Source organism: Geotrypetes seraphini, chromosome 1 (genome assembly GCF_902459505.1).
Source record: "Geotrypetes seraphini chromosome 1, aGeoSer1.1, whole genome shotgun sequence".
Classification (NCBI taxonomy): Eukaryota; Metazoa; Chordata; class Amphibia; order Gymnophiona; family Dermophiidae; genus Geotrypetes; species Geotrypetes seraphini.
Genome location: NC_047084.1, coordinates 350,375,576 through 350,399,317, shown reverse-complemented (window position 1 = coordinate 350,399,317; position 23,742 = coordinate 350,375,576). Strand labels below are relative to the sequence as shown.

General features: G+C 44.5%; 1 protein-coding gene across 4 annotated transcripts in view; it reads left to right on the top strand.

The window, feature by feature from the left end:
* The window catches only part of ANTXR2 (ANTXR cell adhesion molecule 2), a 425,705-nt gene that overhangs the window by 142,821 nt on the left and 259,142 nt on the right, over positions 1-23,742 (top strand). For all 4 annotated transcript variants that reach the window (XM_033963685.1, XM_033963677.1, XM_033963667.1 and 1 more), the window contains exons 9-10: positions 3,765-3,860; positions 14,025-14,094. In XM_033963685.1, coding sequence (XP_033819576.1) covers positions 3,765-3,860; positions 14,025-14,094 — 166 coding nt within the window. The remainder of the gene's footprint in view (positions 1-3,764; positions 3,861-14,024; positions 14,095-23,742) is intronic.

The window sequence follows — 23,742 nt, the reverse complement described above, 5'->3', positions numbered from 1 at the left end:
TGAAGCACTGTTTTAAGGTCTTTGACATCAGATATTGCTGTCTGGTAGATGCATTCCTGTATCAGCCCACAGATCCAGTAGTCAATTTGGTCAGAGGTCTGGACCAGTGAAGTCTGAGGTCTCCCAATGTAGCAGTTCTACGGTGTCCTTTGCCCAATGTGCTTGGGCATTGTCCTGTTGGAAGATAAAGTACCGTATTTTCACATAGATAACGCGCACCCGTATAAAACGCGCACATGGGTATAGCGCGGAAAACACAAATTTATGTACAGAAATTTTTATATACCGTGCACACCCGTATACCGCGCATGCTGCCCGACTCTCCTTTCGCCCGCCCCGACTCTCCTCTGGCCACCCTGACTCTCCTTTCGCCTGCCCCGACTCTCCTCTCCCCCTTGAAGTCCTGTCCCCACCCTGAAAGCCTGATGCACCCCCCCGACGTCCGATTCACCCCCCCCCCCCGCAGGACCACTCGCACGCACCCGCACCCCCACCCTGAAGGACCGCTCGCACCCCCACAGCCCCCCGACCCCTCCCCCATCATGTAGAAGCTCCTAACGGTGTCCTGCTGCTTCCTCTTGGCGGTCCCGCCCTTTCTCTGACGTCAAGCCCTCTTGCCCCGCCGACTCCCCGACACGATCGGGACAAGAGGGAGCTCAAGCCTTCTTGCCCCAGCCAACCGCGGCACCCCCGACATGATCGGGGCAAGAGGGAGCTCAAACCCTCTTGCCCCCCCCGACACGATCGGGGCAAGAGGGAGCTCAAGCCCTCTTGCCCCAGCCAACCGCGGCACCCCCAACATTATCGGGGCAAGAGGGAGCTCAAGCCCTCTTGTCCCCCCGACACGATCGGGGCAAGAGGGAGCTCAAGCCCTTTTGCCCCCCCCCCCGACTCCCCGACACGTTCGGGGCAAAAGGGAGCCCAAGCCCTCTTGCCCCACCGACTCCCCAACTCCCTGACAATATCGGGCCAGGAGGGAGCCCAAGCCCTCCTGGCTCTGGCGACCCCCCCCCCCCGCTAGTTGTTCGGGCCAGGAGGGAGCCCAAGCCCTCCTGGCTCTGGCGACCCCCCCCCCGCTAGTTGTTCGGGCCAGGAGGGAGCCCAAGTCCTCCTGGCCCTGGCGCCCCCCCCCCCCCGCTAGTTGTTCGGGCCAGGAGGGAGCCCAAACCCTCCTGGCCACGGCGACCCCCCTACCCCTACCCCGCACTACATTATGGGCAGGAGGGATCCCAGGCCCTCCTGCCCTCGACGCAAAACCCCCTCCCCCCAACGACCGCCCCCCCAAGAACCTCCGATCGCCCCCCAGCCGACCCGCGACCCCCCTGGCCAACCCCCACGACACCCCCACCCCCCTTCCCCGTACCTTTGTGTAGTTGGCCGGACAGACGGGAGCCAAACCCGCCTGTCCGGCAGGCAGCCAACGACGGAATGATGCCGGATTGGCCCATCCGTCCCAAAGCTCCGCCTACTGGTGGGGCCTAAGGCGCCTGGGCCAATCAGAATAGGCCCAGAAGCCTTAGGTCCCTCCTGGGATGTTGTGTCGAAGTATTTTTTAATAGTCCTTAGCTTCCACAGTGTGTAAAAACATTTTTTCACCAGTAAGTTTGTGTGGTCAGCCATGGTTAGGTGTGTATCTAGAGTGATGCCCAGTATTTTTATGGTATTGGACATTGGATATTCATGGTTGTTTATTTTTAACATTGTTCTTGTAATTTTGTCATTGGGGCTTGCCAAAAAGATTTTTGTTTTCTCTGTGTTTAGTTTCAGTTTGAAGTTGGTGGTCCATTTTTCGATTTCTGTCATTGTGTTTGAGAGGTTGTCTATAATTTCATTTGTGATGCCAGTTAAAGGGATTAAAATGGATGTCATCTGCGTATATGTAGTGCTTTAAGTTTAGTTTTTGTAGAAGGTGACCTAAGGATGCGATGTAGATGTTGAACAGTGTGGGCAATAAGGGGGAGCCTTGGGGCACGCCCAGTGGGTTTTTCCATGGGTTGGAGTGATGTCCATTGCTGGTTACTCGGTAGGATCTGTTTGTTAGGAATTCTTGGAACCATTTCTTTACCTTTTCCGAGATTCCCATTGCATCAAGGCACAGTAGCATGATTTCATGGTCTATCAAGTCGAACGCACTTCTGAGTCTAATTGTAGGATCAGTGCGCTTTTGCCTTTGCTAAAAAGATCATAAAGGTGGTTTAGTATGGAGGCTAAGACAGTTTCTGTGTTGTATCCTTTCCTGAATCCTGATTGGTGTTCACTAAGGATGTTAAATTTGTCTAGGTAGTTGAAGATTGACCAATCCTTTCTGTATCTTTGTGAAAAGGGGAATCCTTGCTATGGGTCTGTAATTGGATGTCAGTGTTGTAGAGAGGTTTTCTGATCTTTGGGGATAGGAGTGATCAGTATGTGTCCCATGTCCTTGTTTAATGTTCCGTTTGTGAGAACAGTTGTTAGCCATGTAAATAGTTCCTTTTTGAAGTCTGGTGGGGCAACTGTCATGATTTTGGGGGGACATGCGTCAAGTAGACAGTTAGATTTGGTGTATTTATTGAATACATTTAGGAATTGATTCCAGTTTGGGAACTCGAAGTGGTCCCAGATCATGTCTAAAACAGACTAAGTTGCGGGCCGAATTTTTTTATTAAGATACTTAGGGGTCCTTTTATTAAGGTATGCTAACCGCTAAAGATTAGCATACGCTAAATGCGCACTTTAGTCTTAGTAGAAGTATAAGGTCACAACCTCTCCAACCCCATGCCGGCTCTGTGATGTAAACAAAATAAATAAAAAAGACTTTTCCTCTGTCTGTTAGGTTCTAGTTCATGCTTGCTGTGTAACACCAGCTCTGACAGGATACACATTTCAAATCTGACATATTGTAATCACAAAACAGAAAATAAAATTAATTTTTCTACCTTTTGTTGCCTGGTCATTATTCAAATCATGTTGGTGTCCCAGGCTCTGGTTGTCTTCTGATAACTCCCTTACCAGGGTCTTCTTCTTCCCTTCCCTTCCGTTTTCCTTCCCTCCCCCAGTCTGGCATCTTTCCTTTTGGCCTGAGATTTGGTCCTCTGTTCCTTCCGTCCCTCCATCCCGGCTTCCTAGTCTCGCATTAAAGCAGCCTGCAGAGGATCGCCGGTCGACTGTAGCAATCCTAGCAGGCTGCAGTCAGCCTCCACAGCACATTCCCTCTGCTGCGGTCCTGCCCCTCCTCTGACGTATGGGACCGTGGCAGAGGGAACATGCTGCTGAGGTTGACGGCAGCCTGCTAGGATTGCTACAGCCGACTGGCGATCCTTTGCAGGCTGCTTTAATATGAGACCAGGAAGCCGAGATGGAGGGAGGGAAGGAACGGCGGGCCAAATCTCGGACCAAATCGCAGGACAAATTTAATTACCCTGCGGGCCAAATTTGACACCCCTGACTTAGGGCCTGATTTACAAAGGGATTCATTCATTCACTGCTGCAGTCGGCTCTGCAGTAATCAATTCATGTTACTATGTTAAAGATATTTGGACGCAATGTATAACCTGAAGACTTTTCCTGCTTTAGTCTCCTCATCTTTTGCTAGTGAGAAACACAGTTCCAATTTTTCAGATGTTGTACAGAAAAGCTACATTCTTACTTTTGCTCAAAGTGGTTTATTATTACTGCCTTAGCCTTCCCTGTTTTTGACAGACCTGAGACATGCAAGTTGTCTAATTATTTTTTTTTTTTAATAATGAATGAATGATTGAGATTCTTACTCTTATTATTTCATGCAGAGGAATTTCAAGTTGTCCTGCGAGGAAACGGATTGTTGATGGGCAGGAAAGCAGATGCTGTTACTTGCACCTACTTTGTAAACAAGACGACAGTTCGTAAGTATCCCAGAAATGCCTTAGGATTGGATAAATTAGAATGTCGTCCATATGGATCCAGTTCCTTAGAGATTGGCTTGTCCAAATTTACCTTTTTGTTTTTGATAACTGCAGCTCCATGAAGTTTTAAAATGAAAACATTTGGCCTTGTATCCCATTTATTAATCCAGCTTCACTAGTTGCTTGTGGGAGTTTGAATCATTTTGTTTTGAATCATTTTGTTTTGAATCATCTTGTTTTGAATCATTTTGTTTTGAATCATTTTGTTTTGAATCATTTTGTTTTGAATCATCTTGTTTTGAATCATCTTGTTTTGTTTATAAAATACTTTCTGAGCATCAGTGGCATGCAGTGAGGGCTTTCAGGGGATTCAGTGAATCCCCAGCTGTCAGGGCTTTATTTTATTTTTTTTATTTTTTGCTTGATGCAGTTTGATTTGTTGAGTAGGCAGCCTGCTCAACCATCAATCTGCATCGAACAAAAAGTAAACAAACAAAAAAAAAAAAAAGCAGGGCTCTTGGGTTGGGATTCTCTGAACCCCCTGAAGATCCTGACAGTACTAATCTGAATTTGATTGGCTTAGCAGCATCTGTCTGTTTACCTGCTCAACCAATCAAATTCAGAGCAGTGCCCTCAGGGCCTTTAGGGGGGTGGGGCGAATTCCCTGAAGGCCCTGAATGTACGCCAGTCTTATAAATATGCTGTTGAACATCCTAATTTTGGGTCCTTCTTATTCTTGCCCCAAAACATGCTACAACACACCCCCCCCTTGCTATTTGGGTGCATTGCAATGCATGGTGCCCAAATTTGGCCATTTCAAAATCATAGTTTGGACATTTTGAGAAATGCGCACCATGGGGTTCTGGATTTTGTAGGCATATACTGTATACCTAATCTGGACTGCCTAAAGGTTTTAGCAAAGAAGATGTTGGAGAGTTTGTTAAATGCTAATTCAAAGTAGTAAGCTTTTAGTTGAGACTTAAAGTTATTGTACAATTGTGTTGTCCTACGACAGAGTAGAAGAGAATTCCATAATATTGAAAAAAATTGAATTTCTGTGTATATCCAGAAATACCTGTTTGAAAGAGGAACTGATAAAAAGATTTTGTTGAGTGGAATAAAGTGTTCTCTGGGAGATATAAGGAGTAGGTAGTTAAAAAGGAGGGAAGCCCTGAGGCTTGTACCGGAAAAGAAAGTACATTAAATTTAAATGGAATCCTGTACGGGATTGGAAGAATGTGTTCTGCTTTCAAAAGAGGGGAGTCATGATCAAATTTAGAATGGTTATATAGTAGACGAACCGCTGTATTATGTACAAGTTGAAGTATATGAAGCTGATAGTGTGGTAGACCTATTAGAATGGAGTTGCAATGGTCATGTTAGTCTACTTTCCAATATAGAAATAACTCCCGCCCCAAACAAAGGAAATAAGGTGATACCTTTTTTATTGGACTAACTCAATGCATTTTATGATGAGCTTTCGAAGGTAACCCTTGTTCAGATTAGAAATAAGCAAAAGTTGACAAATATCAGTATATAGAAGGAAAACATGAAAGCATTTCAGGGACAGGAAGAGGGAGGGGTAAGTAGGTGAGCAAGAAAAAGAGAGATGACAAAAGCAATTTTAAATGTTTTTGTAGTGGGAAAGAAAGCCCAAATCTTTGTTAAGTCCTGTTTGGCAGGTGTCAAAATATTTTAATTTCAAAGGTCTTACGTTCTTGGATTGTCTGAAAGTTCCCTTTTAGGGCTCCTTTTACTAAGCTGCGATAGCAGTTTTAGCACGCGCTAAATTACCACATGCGCTAGATGCTAATGCCAGCATCGAGCTGGCGTTAGTCCTAGCCGCGTAACGTGGGTTTAGCGTGCGCTAAAATTCTGCGCCCGCTAAAAACGCTATCGCAGCTTAGTAAAAGGAGCCCTTAGAATCTATATAATAAAATGCTAGCCCGCGCATGCGCACTCGCGACAAGCGTGTTCCCTGATCCCTTTTCTGTCGGGATGTGGCCGCACAAGTGCGCATGCGCGCGTATTACCTCACAACAGCCTCCCTACTCTCCACCTAGCGCTGCTTTCAAAGGGCCCGGTGAAGGTCGGAGAAGGCGGCGAGCTCTGACACCAACAGCAGCGCCACTGCGATCGGGAAAGCACAGCACAGCCGGCGACTCCCCCCTCCCGCCCTCACTCACTGCCAAAACCACCACCTCCTCCTTCTCGCCGGCTCACCCGCTTTTAAATGAAAAGAACGCTGGCTTTGCTGTCTTCTGTCCACTGCGGGCCGCCCTCTCTGACTACTTCCTCTTTCCGCTAGGGTTGGCCGCAGTGGATAGAAGACGCCGAAGCCAGCGGCTGTAACCGCCGATATCCGTTCCTCCAGCGGAGGGGGGGTGTCTGGGAGGAGAAGAATCGCGGCCACTCAGCGCCCCCACCGAGGAGCCCAGCAACTTTCCGCTGCCGGGACCCGACTCATTTGCCGCCCCTCCCCTCTTCCTTTACTGCGGGCCCGACTGGCGATTTAAGCAGCGTGTCCAGCAGTCTTCACACGCTGCTTCGGGCCCTTCTACTGCCCTGATTTGCTCTGGACGTGCCAGAGTGAATCAGGGCAGTAGAAGGACCCGAAGCAGCATGTGAAGACTGCTGCACATGCTGCTTGAATTGCTATGTGTAGTCGGGCCTGCGGGAAGGGAAGGGGGGGGGGGCGGCAAAGGACTCGGGCCCGCGTTTGTAGTCGCGAATGTGGGAAGGGAAAGGGGGTAGAGGAAACGCTAATGCAGGCACAGGGAACTGGTGTGGGGGGAGGGAAATGGAAGGGGGAGGGAATGCTGCTTTGGACAGACAGACAGAGGGAGGAAGGGAGACAGAAAGAAAAGAAGAAAGACACAGGGGCAGGTGCACAGGGAACTGGTGGGGGGAGGGAAATGGAGGGGAGGGAATGCTGCTTCGGACAGACAGACAGAGGGAGGAAGGGAGAAAGAAAAGAAGACACAGGGGCAGGTGCACAGGGAACTGGTGTGGGGGAAAGGAAATGGAGGGGGAGGGAATGCTGCTTCGGACAGACAGAGGGAGGTAGGGAGACAGACAGAAAAGAAGAAAGACACAGGGGCAGGGAGATATACAGAAAGACAAACAGACAAAGGGGGCCAGGGACAGAGACAGATAGAAAGAAAGACAGCGGGAGTCGTGTCAGGAGGGGTGTGGGATGCGGCAGAAGGAACTTTTCCAATGGGTGCAACTGGGCGACTGTCGGGAACCTCTGATCAGGGGCAGAGCAAGGTAAGTGTATCATAGGGATAAGAAGGAGGAGGGTGGGAGAAAAAGGAAGGGACGCCTACTGCTGGACAGGGGGAGAAGAAAAGAGGTGCTGATGGACAGGGGGGAGGTAAAACAAAGGGAGAAGGGCTGCTGCTGCTGCATAAGGAGAGCAGTGAAGGGGTGGTGGTGGACACAGGGGAGGTAAAAGGAAGGGAGATGGACAGGGGGAGCAGGCAAGAGGTGGTGATGGACAGCCAAGGAAAAAGAAAGACAGAAAGAAAGAAAGCGGCTAAGGAGAGAGAGAGAAAGAAATAAAGAGAGACACACACACATATATTCTAGAACCCGTTAATGTAACGCGCTATAAGACTAGTTATTACCATAAAATCATTGGTGCCGTGGTCAGTTTTTCCAAAGTGTAGTCCAACAGACGATATATCTTGGTTGGTATTGCAATTTTTAATATGATATCTATGTAAGTTGATTCTGGTCTTTACAATGGAGTTGCAGTAATCTAGTTTTGAGAATAGTAGTGAGTGTAAAAGAATTCGTAGGCTACTGCGGTTGAGAAAGGAACGAATGGAACAAAGTAGCCGCAAGATGTAAAAAGAGGAAGAAACCACCCGAGAAATATGGAAGTAAGGTGGTAATTTATTATCTATGGTTACCCCAAGAATCTTTATTGAAGTGACATATGAAAGATTGTCTCCTTTCATGGTGAAGGCTGGTGGGCTTGGAGGGAGTGCACACATATATATGTACAGTATATATATGCCAAAATTCTTATATAATACATATTGTACAGGTAAATGTTCAGTATGTAGAGGTGGAGCTTGGGTGGGACTCATACTTACATAAGTAACTTATAGAATATTACAGTACTAGTTTTTTAGCATGTTACATTAACGGGTGCTAGAATAGATGTGTAGACTTAGGCATTTCTTTCTTTCTTCCCCCTGTCTTTTTTCCTTTCTTCCTTACTTTTACCTCCTCCATGTCCAGCAGCACCCCTTCCTGCTCCCCCTGTCCAGTAGTACCTCTTCTCCCTTACCTGCTCACTGTCCAGCATCTGCTAGGCCGGGCAGCCTCGGGGCTTTTGCTAGGCCGGCCCGCTTCGCATTATCAAAGTGGGCCGGCCTAGCAAATGCCCCGCGGCTGCTGCCGCTGCTGGTTCGGGGGTGAGAAGGAGAGGCATTGTCAGAAGTCAGCCGGCTTCGGAGATCGGGGTAGGAACATTGCTGGGGAAACCGCCACACATGTCGCAAACCGCCAAAGGCTCCTACTGCACATGCGGCGACACGGAGCCACGGATCAGGGATCACGGCCGCACGAAGTTTCAACTGCGCATGATCGAAACATTTAAGTACCTCACCAGACGTGTCGAAGTGGAAGATGATATTTTCTTTCTCAAGGGACCCTCGGCCACAAGAGGGCACCCGCTCAAACTCAGGGGCGGAAAATTTCATGGCGACACCAGAAAGTATTTCTTCACAGAGAGAGTGATTGATCATTGGAACAAGCTTCCAGTGCAGGTGATCGAGGCAGACAGCGTGCCAGACTTTAAGAATAAATGGGATACCCATGTGGGATCCCTACGAGGATCAAGATAAGGAAATTGGGTCATTAGGGCATAGACAGGGGGTGGGTAAGCAGAGTGGGCAGACTTGATGGGCTGTAGCCCTTTTCTGCCCTCATCTTCTATGTTTCTATGTTTCTATAAGTTATGTGTGATGATTCGGAGGTCTCCCTCTGGAGCCCCTTGGTAGTGGATCAACCTTCCTCATTTTGCAGTTCCTTTATTGCTAGCAATCATGTGTTAAGATATGATAGACCATATGGCCTTTATAGTCTGCCTAACCATACCATCTACTGTTCCCTCTGCTCCCTAAGAGATCCCGCGTACTTATCCCAAGCTTTCTTGAATTTCAGTTATACTTTTTGTCTCCACCATCTCTACTGTGAGACCATTCCAAACATTCACCATTCTTTCCATAAAAAAAGTATTTTCTGAGATTACTTCTGAGCCTATCCCCTTTCACCTTCATCCTATGCTCCCTCAATCTAGAGTTTCCTTTTAATTGAAAGAGATTTGTCTCATGTGCATTTATGCCAACGTGCCTTTCTTTCAAATTATACATATTGAGACCTTTAAGTCTGTCCCTCTATGGCTTTTGATGAAGACCATTGCCCAGGGCTGCCCAAGTCCATTCCTTGAGATCTACTGGCAGGCCAGGTGTTCAGGATATCCACAATGAACATGCATGAGAGAGATTTGCATACCAAGAAGGCAGTGCAGGCAAATCTCTCTCATGCATATTCATTGTGGATAGCCTGAAAACCTGGCCTGCCAGTAGATCTCAAGGAATGGACTTGGGCAGCCCTGCCATTACCATTTTAGTAGCCTTCCTCTAGACCTGGGGTAGGCAATTCTGGTCCTCGAGAGCTGGAGCCAGCTCAGGTTTTCAGGATCTCCACCACGAATATGTACGAGATGGATTTGCATGCACTGCCTCCTTGAGATGCAAATCTATCTCATGCATATTTATTGTGGATATCTTGAAAACCTGACCTGGCTCCGGCTCTCGAGGACCAGAATTTCCTACCCCTGCTCTAGACCAACTCCATCCTGTTTGTATCTTTTTTGATGGTGCAGTCTCCAGAATTTTACACAATATTCTAAATGAGGTCTCACCAGAATCTTATACAAAGGCATCAGTACCTCCTTTTCCCTACTGGCCATTCCTCTCCTTTTGCCCCCCCCCCAAGTGTCCTTCTAGCATTCGCCATCACCTTTTCAACATGTTTGGCCACCTTAATATCGTTAAGGGGGTCTTTTGCTAAGGCACACTAGCCAATTTAACGCGCGCCAAGTGCAAACGTGCCATAGAATATAATGAACGCATTAGCATTTAGCGTGCGCTGAATCGGCTAGCGCGCCTTAGTAAAAGACCCCCTAAATAAGAACATAAGAACATAAGCAATGCCTCCACTGGGTCAGACCCGAGGTCCATCATGCCCAGCAGTCCGCTCACGCGGCGGCCCAACAGGCCCAGGACCTGTGCAGTAGCCCTCTATCTATACCCCTCTATCCCTTTTTCCAGCAGGAAATTGTCCAATCCTTTCTTGAACTCCAGTACCGTACTCTGTTCTATTACGTCCTCTGGAAGCGCATTCCAGGTGTCCACCACACGCTGGGTAAAGAAAAACTTCCTAGCATTCGTTTTGAATCTGTCTCCTTCCAACTTTTCCGGTTATGTTTTGAAAGTTTGAAAAATCTGTCCCTCTCTACTCTCTCTATGCCCTTCATGATCTTGTAGATCTCTATCATGTCTCCTCTGAGTTTCCGCTTTTCCAGGGAGAAGAGCCCCAGTCTCTCCAATCTTTCAGTGTATGAAAGGTTTTCCATGCCCTTAATCATTCGTGTCGCTCTCCTCTGGACCCTCTCAAGTATTGCCATATCCTTCTTAAGGTACGGTGACCAATATTGAACACAGTACTCCAGGTGCGGGCGCACCATTGCCCGATACAACGGCAGGATGACTTCTCTCGTTCTGGTCGTAATACCCTTCTTAATAATACCCAACATTCTGTTTGCCTTCTTCACGGCTGCTGCGCATTGTGCTGTTGACTTCATTGTTGTGTCCACCAGTCCACTCAAATCTCTTTCAAGGTTACTTCCCTCTAATACTAATCCCCCCATGAACATCTTTTCTATGTGTTCCAGCCAAGTTTAGTACTTCGTCAGGTAATTGTAGCTTTAAACTTCAAATGCTTTTGGAAGAGTCAATTGGAACAATCTTTTTCTTACTAGGTTGTTCAGATTTGGAACAGTCTTCCGTTAGAAATAAGAGGCCTTGATTTATATGTTATTTTTCACAAGGCTTTAAAGAGCTGGTTGTTGTTTTTTTTTAAGTGTTATTCTTGATGGTTTTTATATTAATTGTGTATTCATTTTTATAAGTTTGGTGTATATATTTTTTATTGTCATATGCTTTGAATCTGAATTGAAATATAGTGGAATATAAGACTACTGATTAAATTAGATTTGATCACATACTAACGTCATCAACTCCTGCTCTTTTGTGCACAAAAGTTCTTCATCCCCTAAACTATGGGCTCCTTTTACTAAGGTGTTCTAGCGGTTTTAGCATGCGCGCTAAGCGCTAGCGCCTCCACAGAGCTTGCGTTAGTATGTTTCATGTAGTGCATGGTTAGCGTGCGCTAAAAACGCTAACGCACCTTAGTAAAAGGAGCCCTAAGTTTTGTCGTACAGTGCTGTGTATGCCTAGTACTACTATAGAAATGATAAGTAGCAGGAGTAGTGAACTATACTGTTCCCTCAGGCTTTTGCAACCCAAATGTATACATTTGCACTTCTTAGCATTAAATCCAGACCATTTCTTAAGCTTCGCTTATAACAAACATAATTGCTTCCAGCTCACGAAAAGAGAGGTGACAACCCAGAGAAGGACACCATGCCACAGAAGTTCCACAGGAAATAGCTTATTCAAGCCAGCTGTGTAATCAAATTTGACTGTACATCTAATTTGAATAAAATATTTATTGTGGAACTTGTGGCTTGGTGTCCCTTTCTGGATTGCTACCGCTCTTTTTATGGTTTTGATTATCTGCAAAGACTTTTTCTCTTCTTCTCTTGTTCTTAATTATTTCCACTTCATCACGGGATTAGCCAAGCTCCTAGCAGTGACACTGTCACTTTAAAGTTTAAGTGATTTTAGTGAACACCAAATGAAAAATGATATAAACCTCACCACATAAATAGTTCAAAATATTGACAATAAAGTTATATAACTTCTTTACCCCACCTTTACCTATTCTCTAACTCTCAGTTTAAATCACAGGTGTCAAAGTCGGTCCTCGAGGGCCGGAATCCAGTCGGGTTTTCAGGATTTCTCCAATGAATATGCATGAGATCTATGTGCATGCACTGCTTTCAATGCATATTCATTGGGGAAATCCTGAAAACCTGACTGGATTGCGGCCCTCAAGGAGGGACTTTGACACCCCTGGTTTAAATAAATAAATGCCCCCTCTGTAATCCAAACCAAACCAAACTCCCCCACTCCAAAACCTGCACTGCAAAACAGTGTTAGTAAGATTGAACAGATCAGTGTCAAAACAAATCCATCGTAGAGAATGACACGGGGACAAATTTGTCCCCACCCCCGCAGGAACTCAGTTTACCCGTCCCTGTGAGTTTTGTTGCTGTCCCTACCTCATTCCTGTAAGCTTTGCCTTAACCACACAAGCTTTAAACACTTATGATTTTAAAGTATTTGAGGCTTGTGCAGATGAGAAGTTGCTGTACAGTGACAGATTGGAGAAACTGGGCCCCTTGAAAAGAGGAGATTGAGAGGAGACATGATCGAAACATTCAAAATACTGAAGGGAATAGACTTAGTAGATAAAGAGAGACTGTTCACACTCTCCAAGGTAGGGAAAACGAGAGGGCACTCTCTAAGGTTGAAAAGGGATAGATTCTGTACAAATGTAAGGAAGTTCTTCTTCACCCAGAGAGTGGTGGAGAGCTGGAATGCTCTTCCAGAGTCTGTTGTAGGGGAAAACACCCTCCAGGGTTTCAAGACTAAGCTGGATAAGTTCCTGCTAAACTGGGATGTGCTAAACTGGACTCATTTTAGAGCACTGGTCTTTGACCTGGTGGCCGCCGCGTTAGCAGACTGCTGGGCACGATGGACCACTTGTCTGACCCAGCAGCGGCAATTCTTATGTTCTTAATGGAGCTTACAGGAATGGGGCAGGGACAGGAAAAGAACTCTCTGGGACAGGACGGGAAAATTAGTTCCTGGAGGGACAGGGAAAAATTTGTCCCCCTGTCATTCTCTAGTCCATGGCATTCAGTATAACGGAGTTAGAACTAAAAAGAGTTGGATCCACCAACAAGAAAACAAGATATTCTGCCAAAGGCCAACCCTCACACTTGGTGTCCAATCATTCTATTGGGTGGAAAACTTTGGGTTCTTCAGCTTTGAAAAGAAATGGCTGAGCGGTGTAGAATAGATAAAACTGAATTGATTTATACTGTTTAAAAAAATTACAAGAACTAGGAGACACTCAATGGAGTTACATGGAAATGTATTTAAAACAAATAGAAGGAAATTGGAGTGAACAAGATTATCTCTGGGAACTGTTGAAAAGCTATGAACTTACCTGAGTGCTGCTGAGGAGCAGGCTTGGGGGAGAAAAGAAAGTTGTAATATAAAGCTGCTCTGTGAGAGTGCAGGGCACTGAGAGAACTGTTTCTTGAGGAATATAAATCCTGAAGGCTGCCGGAATTTTCCTCAGGCTTTATTTTGTTTCCAGTTGGGACATTGGTTGATTACTTTGAACCGTATGCCATTTTTGACTTTTATTTTGAACAAGTAAAATTTTAACTTTTGCCATTCTATCCACTGTGGTTTGAGTTTTTGATTAAGTTTTGTGGAAAACCTGCAGGGTGACTCCAGTCCGGGTCACATGCTGGTGTACTTTTGCTGGTAACCACTGAGAGCGCTGTTGAGCCCCATTCTAGGGCTGTAGTGTGGTTACAAGTTTGGGAGAATTGACGTCCATCTAACATGTGGTTTCAATATTATTTGTATCATTTAGAAAATATACAGATACAAAATGCTTTATTTCCTTTGAATTTGGACCTGAATTTTATTTTGTTTTTTGTGACTGGATATTGTATTAAAGAAAGTGAAAGAAACCTAAAAATTCATAAATTGAAAAATATATTAAGATTAGCACCGCCACTAGCAGAGATTATCAGTCTGTTTTGGATACTCTGTAAAGCTAGCTTCTGGGAGAAAAACAGTGAATTTCGTTACATTTGAAATGTCAGATAATTTAGAAAGTATGCAAGCCAACAAGCTTTCTTGATGATTTGTTTTTCAGATCACAAACCGATTACAGTAGAAACTGACTATATGATTTGTCCATCAGCAGTTCTGCATGATGTTGGAGAGTAAGTATTCACTGAAGAACTTTTTTTAAATTAATTTTCTGTGGAGAAACGTAGATATTTTGGGCCAAATTCTATAAATGGCATCCCGATTGTAGATGGCCAACTGCAGCCTAATCAGCCAATTGGGACGCACGTTTTCTTAAAAAAAAACAAAACCCTCCTGAGGCAAGCTGCCTAAATTGGAAGTGCCTCCGGGAGCCTGTGGAGGCATACCTTCTCAAGAAAGGCAGACCTGCCCCTTCCCAATGCATTGTGAGATGCACCGGGGAGGGGCCTTAGGCTCTGACTGACCCAGGTGCTTAAGGGCCCTGGCCAACCGGAATCATAGGATGCACTGGGAATCTGGGATGCACCGGGAGTGGCCTAAGATTCTGACTGGCCAGACCCCTTAGGCCACTCCCATGGGGCATCCCTCCTGCCAATGATGTACAGGCGGGGGATTCCGGAAGGAGGGACTGGGCATCCCTCCTGCCGGCGATGTACGGGCGGCCACTAAACTTAACGCGGCAGAGAGATCCCTTGACACGATAAGCTCAACAGCAACCCAATTCTCTAACTGGCGCCTGTGACATGGATATCGGTTAGAGAATCAGGTTATTAAGCGGGCTTAGGCGCAATTCTCTATAGGACGCCCATGTGCGATTCTCAAGGGTATCCTATGCAGAATCCGGGCCTTCATGTTCCTGAGAGTTATGGTGGGTTGCTGTCTTCCATTCTTTCAATACCTTCTTCCTCATCTGCAGGATAATCGGTTTCAAACTGTTAGTTGTAACAAATCAATTTGACTTGTGCCTTGAAAGTGTGCAACAAATCACTGCTTATCAGACACCATATTCACTTGTGGGACATCACAAGAAGATCTTAGTATACTTTTCAGGGTGATGTGTAGACATGGTGTTTCAACTCTTGTGTTATCTTTGGTGTTGAGGCAGGAAGGGACATGTAAATATGAGCAGTTTTGTTTTCCCGAAATAGAGAAATCTGTTGGAGTTAACGGGTATGACCTTTTGGGTTTCTTGGCTGGTTTAAGAATTGATCTTGGCATTTTAGGAGTGTTTTAGGTTAAAAAGGGGATTAAAATTAAATCTGGAGAAAACAAAACTTTTATGAGTTGGAGATAAAAGTAAATATTAAATGGATTGATTCCCAGTTGCAGCTATTAAAACCTGATTATGTTGGGAGATGCCAGCATCCAAGCCAGAACTTGTGGAATTTCCATACTATTTAACAGGAGGCTCTGTAAATGTATAGGTTTTGTCAAATAGGAACAGGGCACCATGTCCCAGCCCCTCCATGTCTAGAGGAAGTAGTGATTATAGAAATCTGGATGTGGGAAAAAAATTTCACCTCCGTCCTCCCCCCACCCACTACATTGACATAGGAACAACTTTCTAAATCACTGCTCCCTCTGCAAATGCTACCGATTCCATCATCAGTGCCCCACTCCTTGATAGCAGCTTCTCTGCCCTCCTCTTGATAGCATATCCTCCATGGCATCACCCACCTCTCGATAATGCTCAGCCCCTGATCACACCCAAACTTCCACCTTGCCATGACAGGAATCTTCCCCCTAAACCATGACAGTAACCACTTGGGAGTCACAAAATCTGCTCCACCACCACCATGACGGTAACCCCTCAAGGCACCAAGGCCATCTGATGTCTCTGCTCCCAGCAGGCATGAGCCTAATATGTGGATGCCTCCATGAGACTCATATTGCGCATCTGAGGTCCAAGGGCCTCAATTATGGCTCTCTGGTTACAAGGTCCCCCCTTCCTACTCCCTAAATCAGTACCTAGGCAACACCCTGTTGGGGCAAGAGCAATGCCCATTCTCTTCTGCCTCTGATTCTACCAGCATAAAGAATAGCCATTGAGGCCTCTGGCATTTATACTGCGATTTTAGAGGTCTTGGCAGCCATTATGAATGCCAGAAGGACATGAGCTAGAAGCAAGTTGAACTTACCCTCCCACCCCATTATTCACCAGGGACCTCTAATAAGCCTTGGGACTGAGTCATGTAGGTGGGAGGTGGGTGGCTTTGCAATTGAAGTGTTGCTAAAGTCTTGAGCCCTAGGGGAGGCTTATGCCTGCATCTGGGGGCCTGCCTCATCAAGGGGAGGGGGGAGATTTGGGTGTTTTTTGTTCTTCAAGGACTTACTGTTATGGCAGGTGCAGTTCTTGTGCCTCGAGATGTGATCAGGGGGTTCCTATGGTCTCAATGTTGGCTCCCTAATAATTTAGGCCCTTATTTTAGAAGTATCTTAATGTCTAAATGGCAGTATTTAAATCTCTGGGGATTTGGAATGGGGACCTTTAAGACCTCAGATGTCAGGAAGCCAAGTGCATCCAGAAGGCAACAGGGCATAGAGAGGTCAAAGAGAGAGAATAGTGTGGGTGGCATTGTATATGACAGGGGGGAATTCTATAAATGGCACCTACGTTATGTGCCACTAGATACTCTTATCAGTGATGCCTAGCCATGCCTAGCCAAATCTGTGCATATCTCCAAATTTGATAATTGACTTTAATTGGCATTTTAATTGAAGATACCATTAAGTCAATTTAAAAAAAACACATTAATTTAACTTTAATTGAAGTTGCATAAGGAATTCCGTGTGGCGCCTAGCAACACCTAAGTTGAGGCATCTACCGGCACCTAATAACGCTGGTTAGGGGCAGAGAATAGGCATGGTATGACTTAGGTGTCGTTAAGCGTCTATATTAAGTGTCGGTGAATTAGGCCAGGAAAATCCATGGAACGCCAGAAGAACTAAAGGCTGTCCCAATTTACTGCATGTTGGTTTGGATAAGAGCTAAATATCACCTGTCAGTGGCCACCAGTGATCAGTGGCAGTCACTGTTGTGCATGTACCGTATTTTTCGCTCCATTAGACGCACTTTCCCCCCCCAAAAGTGGGTGGAAATTATGGTGCGTCTTATGGAGCGAATACCCAAAGTGCCGCCCCCCCCGGTTACCTATTTTTAATGCAGCCACCCTCCCTCGCTGGACGTGGCGCCCTCAGCTGGCTGGCAGGTGACAGGCAGGCCCTGGCCCTCTTCCTCCCCGTCGCCCCCCGCACTTACCTTTTTTTTTTTTTTTTTACTTCTGTTTGCGGCCAAGGTTGACTGGTTGCCTAGTTCCCGCCGTTTCCTCCCAGAACTGCTGGCTAACGCGGCTGCCTCCCATTCTCTCGCGGCATAGCGGCGCACCAGGTGGCCTGCCTGGTCCCGCGCCGCTTTCCGCGAGAACTGAGCAACATTGTTGGTCACCTTTAGGACTGAAATAGAAAAGCAAGCCATTCTTAAATTATATTTTATAAATAAAAATGCCTTGTTTTGTGGTCAACAGATAAATGTCTTTCCAGACGTCTCTAAACAGACGCAATACAGGAGAAAACAGTTCCTGCAACTCAAGACTCGAGTCTTGGCTGTGGGAGCATTATTTTTTCTTAAGTTCCCATGTAAGTGTTTAGTGATATATCAGAATACTAGATACATTTTTGTTGATCCAGCCCATTTAGAAATTTTTCTTCAGGTTAAACCTAAATTAGATATATTGCCTATAACTAATGCAAAGGTTGAGATTGAATGAAATAGAATGTTTATCTGCCTGACTTAGAAGACTTTGGTATACTGTTTATTCTTGTTTTCCTGGTGACTCCTACAGGTCAATCAGCCCCCATAATAATGTGGACTTGATATTATATTTTCTTTTAGTCTTATGTATTTTCCTTGAATTTGTTTATTGCCTGAAGTTGTTATATGTTGTAACAAATCAATAAATTTATTAAAAAAAAAAAAAAAGAAATGGCCACTGAATTCAACATTTAGCTGGCTATGTTGCGTGTCTTAGCCGTCTATCCATGAAACTTAAAGCACTAGCCAGCTAATTTTAGTGACCAAATTGAGCCCCTTAAATAACTGGTCTATCTTGGCTGCTATAACCATACGGCCAGCGCTTAATATCAATTTAGCTGGCCATGTTTCTAGTGGCCAAAAATAGACCGGATATTCAATGCTGGTCACCGGCCTGGCATTGAATATCTGGGCTCAGTGCTGTCTGTGGGAGTCTGCCTGGCTAACTCCTATAGTCTGAATATTGGACCCTCTGATTACAGCATTTGAATATACACGCGAATAATAAAAATAGTACTGCTTCACATTGTTATTGAAGCATATGGGTGACAAATAAAGATACAATGAATCAGTATATCAGAACTGCAAATTACATAGAAACATAGAAAAATGAAGGCACTGACCATATGGCCTGTCTAGTCTGCCTAACTATGCCATCTACTATCCCTTCCTATCTAAGCAGGGTGGGGGGAGGGGGTTAGTACATGTTCCAAGCTGTCTTGAATTCAGATACACCCTTTGTTTCCATCACCTCCACTGGGAGGCCGTTCTGTGAAAAAGTATTTTCTGAGGTTACGTACTTCTGAATCTATCTCCTTTTACCTTCATTTTAAAAAAATATTTTGATCCTTTATCATTTAGACTATTGGTGCAGGCATTAGTTTTATCTATTTTAGACTATTGTAACATCATCCATTTAGGAGCACCCAAAAAAATTCCAAGGAAATTAAGGATAATTCAGAATACAGCTGTTCGATTGATTTTTGGTTTAAAAAAGAATGACCATATTAATCCATATTATCGTTTACTTCATTGGCTGCCTTTGGAGGCAAGAGTATTCAAATTTTCCTGTATCTGCTTTAAGCTGATATCGGGATTGTCTCCAGTTTACCTTTTTCCTCATTTTGCATAGAACATCAAGAGAAACTAGAAATTTCTATTTATTTGCTTATCCAAAAATTAATGGGTGTAGATATAAGACCTTCTTAGAACCATAGCGTTTCAACAATCTTGGTTAGGTAAATGTATTCAGCAAGCTATGTTATCCTACTGCTGTTTTCAGAAATTAATTAAGACCACTTTATTCAATAAGTTTATTACTTAATGAGAGTTTTATTACTGAAATTCTGTTTTACAAATATTTGTATTTTTTACTGTATTATTATATTTCGCTGATTGTCCAACTCTTTTTAGTGTAACCCGCCTAGAACTTTTGGTTATGGCGGTATAAAAGAATAAAGTTATTATTATTATTTTATTTCCTCTTATTCTGGAACTTCCTTTCAAATGAAAGAGACTCTCCTCATACACATTTATGTCACGTAGGTATTTAAACATTTCTGTCATATCTCCCCTCTCCCACCTTTCCTCCAAAGTATACATTGAGCTCTTAAGTCTGTCCCCTTATAGCTTATGACAAAGATCACCGACCATTTTAGTAGTCTTCCTCTGGACCAACTCTATCCTGTCTATATCTCTTTGAAGGTATGGTCTCCAGAATTGTACATTCTAAATTAAAGGCCTCATTTACAAATTGCAGACTGATTTAATGTACATTAATGCACTTTACCCACTGCATTCAAGTTAAACGGTAAGTAGGCCCTTGAGAAAATAATGGGGTCTCCACTATTTAACAGGCATGAACTCACATTAACACATGTTGGCATGTTAACACAGATTCATATAAATATCATCTCTCTAATGCCCTTTACATAAGCATTGTTATTTTCTACTGTGTGCATAATTTCTGAACTAAGCAGCCCTTTTACTAAGCTGCACTAGGAAATGGCAGTCTTTCCCAAGCAGCAACCCCCAAATTCTATATATGCCTCCCCAAAATTTGCACTGACTGGAATGGCAATTTGCGCAATTCTATAAAGGCACTCGCCATATATAGAATCATGTTTGGTGCCCATATGCGTATCTAGCATTTAGGCAAAGCTATTTAGGCCAGTGAAAACCAGGCCTGAAGTTGTACGCAGATTGAGTGTATTCTGTAAAAGCATGCTTAATTTTTAGAAATGCCCAAGCTCCACCCCTGCTCCTCCCCTGACCATGCCCTCTTTTGAAATTCACACACTAGAATATATGTACACCACTTTATAGATTGCACTTAGAAAGTTTTGCGTGTAACATCTAATTAATGCCAGTGTCAAGTTATTAGATGTTAATTACCAATTTAGCAGCGTTGATCAGATTGTAAACAAGTTATGTGTGTACAGATTTGCACAAGCAACTTTGGTTGAACTATACAGAATTCAGTCCTAAGCAACTTCTAGTGTGGCTGTAAATTTAATTGTTTTTCTAGTATAGCTTTATTTGGCTGTGCGCTAATGTTTGTGTTATTGCACAGCCATTTAAAAAAAATTCCTGTGGGAGCATATACCACTTCTTGTTTAGGAAGCATGAAGGGTTCCCGTGATTTGAATATGCTAACCATTGGCATAGTGAGGGAGGTTAGTGCCAGGGGCAGTGGTGCCCTGCATCACTGCGCTGTTCGCTCCACCGCTTTTCTTCGCTGCTTGAGCACCCCCCACTCTTTCTGCCACTTGAGCTCCCCCACACATACCTTATGAAATGTTCATCAGCACGAGCAGCGTCTTCCACCTGCTGCTCGTGCCAGCCATGGCTCCCTTATGACATCATGGTCTGGTCTCGAGACCAGGAAGTAACGTCAGAAGGAAGCCGAGGCCGGTCCAGAGAAGAGCGACTAAGATGGTTAAGGGGTTGGAGGAGCTGCCGTACAGCGAAAGATTAGAGAAACTGGGCCTCTTCTCCCTCGAACAGAGGAGATTGAGAGGGGAGTCCCCTGTTCCCTCTAAGCTGAGCAGGAGTCCTCCACCCACAGTCTCACCAATAGAGGGTGCTGTTTTACTGTCACATTTTTCAATTGTGAGGGACAGGCAAGTTCTGCAGGACTCCAGGGAACATACCTGTCCTTAGCGACTGAAAATATTCCACCCCCTAGTGGTAGCAATGCAGCTGGAGGACACCTGCTCAGCTTAGAGGGAAGGGGACATGATCGAAACGTTCAATAGACTTAGTAGATAAGGGCAGGTTGTTCACCCTCTCCAAGGTACGGAGAACGAGAGGGCACTCTCTAAAGTTAAAAGGGGATAGATTCCGTACGATCGTAAGGAAGTTCTTCTTCACCCAGAGAGTGATAGAAAACTGGAACGCTCTTCCGGAGTCTGACATAGGGGAAAACACCCTCCAGGGATTCAGGACAAGTTAGACAAGTTCCTGCTGAACCAGAACGTACGCAGGTAGGGCTAGTCTCGGTTAGGGCGCTGGTCTTTGACCAGAGGGCCGCCGCGTGAGCAGACTGCTGGACAGGATGGACCACTGGTCTGACCCAGCAGCGGCATTTCTTATGTTCTTATGTGTGAGTAGCAAATAGAAAATGTTACTCGTTTAAAGAGGTATGTGGGGTGGGGGGTGAAGAGACACTGGTGCCCCCTGCAAAGACAACACCCAAGACGGTCCACCCCCTTACTACGCCACTGATGCTAAACAGTTTGCATGTAGCAATGTCAACATGTTAGCTGATTGGTGCATCCATATCTATTCTCTGCACCTGACACACCCCTTCCCAACAAAAGCAAAAAAAAAAAGTTACTGTGTGCTTAGCATGTGCAGATGGAAAATAATACAGAAAACGTTAGCACATCCTACATTAGGCCATGTCTTGGCAGGAAGAGAGAACAATAGAAAATAGGGAGTTGTGGAGAGAAGCAATCAATGTTCATAAGCAGCTTAATAGGATTAAAAGAAAATTACGTTTCATCATTGGTAAATAGGGCTTTACAAGGGTGGTTTGAAATGTTTGGTAAGAAAGCAAGTTAAACAATGTAGTCTCCATCAAGGGCTCCATTTACTAAGCTGCGATAGTGGTTTAGAACGCGCTTAACGCACGCTAAATTGCCCCGTGTGCTAGACGTGAACATCAGCATTGAGCTGGCATCAGTTCTAGCCACATAGCGTGGGTTTAGTGTGCGCTAAAATTCTGCGCGCGCTAAAAAACGCTATCGCACTTCGTAAAAGGAGCCCTTAGTCCAGCGAGTTTCCAGTTTTTTGTAAGTTATTTTTCCTACAGTATGAAAAAATCTGGAAACTCGCTGGACTAAGGGCTCCTTTTACGAAGCTGCGATAGCGTTTTTAGTGCACGCAGAATTTTAGTGCACATTAAACCTGCGCTACGCGGCTAAAACTAACGTTATTGTAGCTTAGTAAAAGGAGCCCTACGTGTATAGCTCTGGATGGAGATACGTCGTGTAACTTGCTTTTTGCGATTCATCACATCTGTACGGACTGTTGCTTAATAGGCTTGCTTTCAAGTTCACCTCTTTATATGTCGGAATGAACTTGGTTGATCTAGTACATCGGTTCCATTTTTTTTCATTTTGTTTTGTTGTTTCTAACTTGCTCTTTTACCAGACTTTTCAAACCATCCTCATATGCAATCGGGAAAGACTTTTTCAAACAGCAAACTTGCTGTTAAGTCCTGTAAATTCTGTATAGAATGATGATCAATGTATTCCATCGGCTCAAATGCTGGGTATTTTAGAGATAAGATAATAGTTGTTTTTTTTTTTTCATTGATTTGAAAATTTATCACAAGTAATAAATACACTTGTTGCAGAAATACAGAAAGCAAATGACATCATAAAGAAACAAAATTATAAATGTGGCATTTAAATTAATATCCTTCTTAGACCTCAAAATCAGAAGAAGGAGAGATCCAATAAATCTATGGAGAGAAATAAAACAGAAAACCTATTATCAGAAAGCTGACTACGTTAAACAGCCCCACTTATCTTTTAAATCCAGCAGATCATATCATATACATTACTTATCTCTAGAGATCTTTTTAAGGTCTAGAACAGGGGGTGTCCAACCTGTGGCCCAGTGAAGTATTTTGTGCAGCCCCGGTCAAGGATAATGCAGTGTTTTCCTCTGCTGCCCTCAGGTGTTTACCGTCTTGCCGGCTCCCTCATCTGTCTTGCTGCAGAGTTTGCACATTTGTGAAGCCCCAGAAACATTTTTTTCAACCAATGCGGCCCAGTGAAGCCAAAAGGTTGGACACCCCTGGTCTAGAAAGACTCAATTGTGATGGTAAAAAGAAAGTGTACTTATTCCCCAAGTATCGAATCAAACATTTACATGGGTATGCCAAAAGAAAGGAAGCCCTTCTTTTCTGCAGTCCTGTGTTATCTTAGATACATCGGGATAGATCCAAATTCTTTGTCCTGAAAATTCTTGATTTAAATTCCGAAAATAAAGTTTCATTATAAGGTTTAGGTCTTGTTCAGATACCAAGGAGACTCAGTGTCCCCCTTTCCTTAACATCAGAAAGGGATTCCTCCAACATTGCAGTCAAATTTTTTTTCCACTACCAAATTTCCTTCTTCATCAACCTTAGTCATAGCAGTAGGAATATAATAAATTTTGTGTATAGGAGGAATAGCTTGTTGAGGAATTTTGAGAATTTCCATTAAGTATTTTTTTTTAAAGTAGTCAAGAGGGTTTAAAGCCGGTGATTTTGTAAAATTTAGTATACGTAAATTTAATCTCCTGTTAAAGTTCTCAATTCCCTAGCAACAGCAGCAGATGAATCCAGAGACCAATGGGATAGCTCACATCTACCAGCAGGCGGAGATAGAGAAACTGATTAACAGGTGGTCCTATTGGCTGGCACTCCTCCTGTCTCATCAGTAATCTCTATCTCCCAGCAGGAAAAGGTCGCTATTCAACTAGCTCCTGAATTCTGGCTGTGGCTGGAACTTTATTT